This window comes from Gavialis gangeticus, unplaced genomic scaffold (assembly GCF_001723915.1).
Source record: "Gavialis gangeticus isolate Ggan-Ray unplaced genomic scaffold, GavGan_comp1, whole genome shotgun sequence".
NCBI lineage: Eukaryota > Metazoa > Chordata > Crocodylia > Gavialidae > Gavialis > Gavialis gangeticus.
Genome location: NW_017729025.1, coordinates 144,831,699 through 144,834,346, shown reverse-complemented (window position 1 = coordinate 144,834,346; position 2,648 = coordinate 144,831,699). Strand labels below are relative to the sequence as shown.

The following is a 2,648-nucleotide window of genomic DNA, read 5'->3' as shown; positions in this document are numbered from 1 at the left end:
GTCTCATGTATCAGTACTCCCGTACTAAAAAATGGCAATGGGGATGCTTTAACTAAAGCTTGTTGAATGAGTTTTAGTTAAAGCGCCCCTGCTGCCATTTTTCAGTGTGGGGATGCTGATACGCATAACGCTGGAGTCTGCTGGAGTGTGATAATTGCCATGCTCCAGCAGACTCAATCAAGTCTGCTCCAACACACTTTAATTAGTGTCAGAGCAGCCTCAATTACAGTGTGTCAGAGCAGCCTCGCTGCATGTGTATAGGTACCTTCTGTGTTCAAGACTGAATAGAGGACAATTCCTGCTATGCCTGAAAAGGTAACAAGAACTTGAAAAGCGTAGGAAATGTACCTTGTGAATACTATACAGCCTTTAAAAATTCCTGGGGTACCAGGATTAAGAGGAGGTATATAAGCATAAATGCATCCTTTTTATTGCTTAGTATTAATTAATATCATCTTAAAAGAATGTGCATACCCTGCCTTGCTCAATGCATTTTGTCAACATAACAACAGCATAGATATTCTTTTCCCAAATCATCCGCCAGAAGTCTTCCAGAGTGTTCGGTAAGGGACCTTGTGCAGCAATAAATTCGTTCCTTAAATTGTATCCCTAAAATAGAAAATATTTTTTATATTCAAAAGTGCTCTTAATCATCACACAGGACAAACCTATTTAAAGGTATCATTTGATTTGTCTAGCTTATATCATAAAATATACCCAATTTTTAATTTTAGTTGCTTTAACAGACTCACAGGCATGTAGTTCGCATTAATATAATCATCAGTTGGATGGCTTTGGGCTGAAAGTTTAACACGAGAAATGTCATCTGCAAAAAAATAAAAGCGTGTTTTTTAGCGTTTCAATGTTTTGGCTAAACACTAACCAAAATCGTTTTGAATAAATGCTTCAAATTCAACACACATTTTTAAAATCAGAATAGATGGTTATTTTTGGAATCAGAAACAGGTTTTACAATCCTGAGTACATGCAGTGATTATCTGCAGAAGGCAAATGCTCAGCAAAACAAATTAATTTTCCAGTAACTGAATAAATTAGTTATCTTTAATCTGTTTCAGTGGTATTGATTGTAACTGCTGGTCTAAGGACATAGGCAGACAAGGTTACTTGGGTAATACCTTTCATTAGACCAACAGGGCAGTTGGAAAAATTGTTCTTTGCAAGGTTTTGGGCACAGGAGCCCTTCTTCAGGAATAGGGAAAGTCAATATGGTGTGTATACACATATAAATGTAAGTGTTCTTTGAATGCTTGTAGATTTAAAATTTTTAAACCACTAAGAGTTAAGTATTTTTAAAAAGTATTTTGAGATTATTAACCAGAATCAATATCATACATATATGTTGGTTTAGAATAAAATAATAAGGAAGCATTTTAATAATTCAATAAACCTGAAGTAAACAGAATAAATCTAAGGATCTTGAGGCACTACATTCAGGTGGTATCATTAACATATATTTTAATGTAATTTAATTTATGTCTAGAACATATACGTATGTGTGCACAAGATCTAATGTAATTTAATTTACAATACATGCATGTACGTATATACACATATGCATACATACACACAGATCTATGTATATCTATATCACATACACACTTTCTGTTGTGGTACTCCTCAAAATTATTTTCCCCATAAACATCCAGAGCTCTCTCATTACTCTTTTGACTTCCTCCTTCCAACTCCCTTCTTCATGATGCCTACAGAAATCTTGGAGATTCTGAGGCTACTGGTGTGACAAGATCACTGCCCATCTATTTGATCAATACTGCCACTTTCCTGGGTCCATCCCACCTGTTTCTCTCTAGCTATTTATTGTCTCATATACAAAGAATATGTGCAAGGCCATGTAGTACTTCATGAATGAAAAAAATCAAACTAGATGTGGAGAATGTGTGTTATAAAAAGGTTTGCATGTTCTGTTAATACTATGGCTTTTGGAAAACTGCACAATAGTCATCCCAATCCTTTTAATTTTTTTATTTATTTATTGTGACATTTACATCAGTACCCATCTCTGAAGTACCCAAAACCATTAGTTAACTGAAGCCTTTCAAAACTCAACTTAAAATTAAAAAAAAAACAAAAAGAAAGAAATAAAGTAAACAATCAAAAACAACAGGAGGTGACTTACATGGCAATACATTATTATATCTATTCTTTCCTCTGTTCTCAGTAAGTTCAGCAGCAAATTTAGGCTGATGGACACCGACAGGCCTCAGTTCCTGCAGCAAAATAGTAACACTAGTTTAAAGACAAGAGACAAGCAGTCAGTGTGGTAGGCAAACAGCTGACACATGATGTCCTTCTAGCAGTAAAAGTATTAAGTCCTGGAGAAGTGGTAATACAGCAAGCCCTTTTAAAAAGAGAGTCAAAGAGATAGAGAAGGCAGAAGAGAAAGGAGTAAAATAAGGTGACAAAAAGAGTAATAGGATTTGTGTTTCTCACAAATTGTTTTTTTGCATTGTCTGTAAAATATGCAAGAGTGATCATGACTACATGCTTACTCTGGCTTTGACTTGGCAAAGCACTTAAGCACATGCTTAACTTTCCACATGTGCTTACACCTTACTGACTTTATTTCCTTTCTTTGATGGATTTGGGGCCTCAAAGCTGAGCTGTTACTG

General features: G+C 35.2%; 1 protein-coding gene across 7 annotated transcripts in view; it reads right to left on the bottom strand.

Annotated features, from left to right (window-relative positions):
* PTPRJ (protein tyrosine phosphatase, receptor type J) overlaps positions 1-2,648 on the bottom strand; it is an 89,578-nt gene that overhangs the window by 22,322 nt on the left and 64,608 nt on the right. For all 7 annotated transcript variants that reach the window (XM_019519700.1, XM_019519703.1, XM_019519699.1 and 4 more), the window contains 3 exons: positions 2,156-2,246; positions 753-826; positions 475-609 (listed from right to left, as the gene is read on the bottom strand). In XM_019519700.1, the coding sequence (XP_019375245.1) occupies positions 475-609; positions 753-826; positions 2,156-2,246 (300 nt within the window). The remainder of the gene's footprint in view (positions 1-474; positions 610-752; positions 827-2,155; positions 2,247-2,648) is intronic.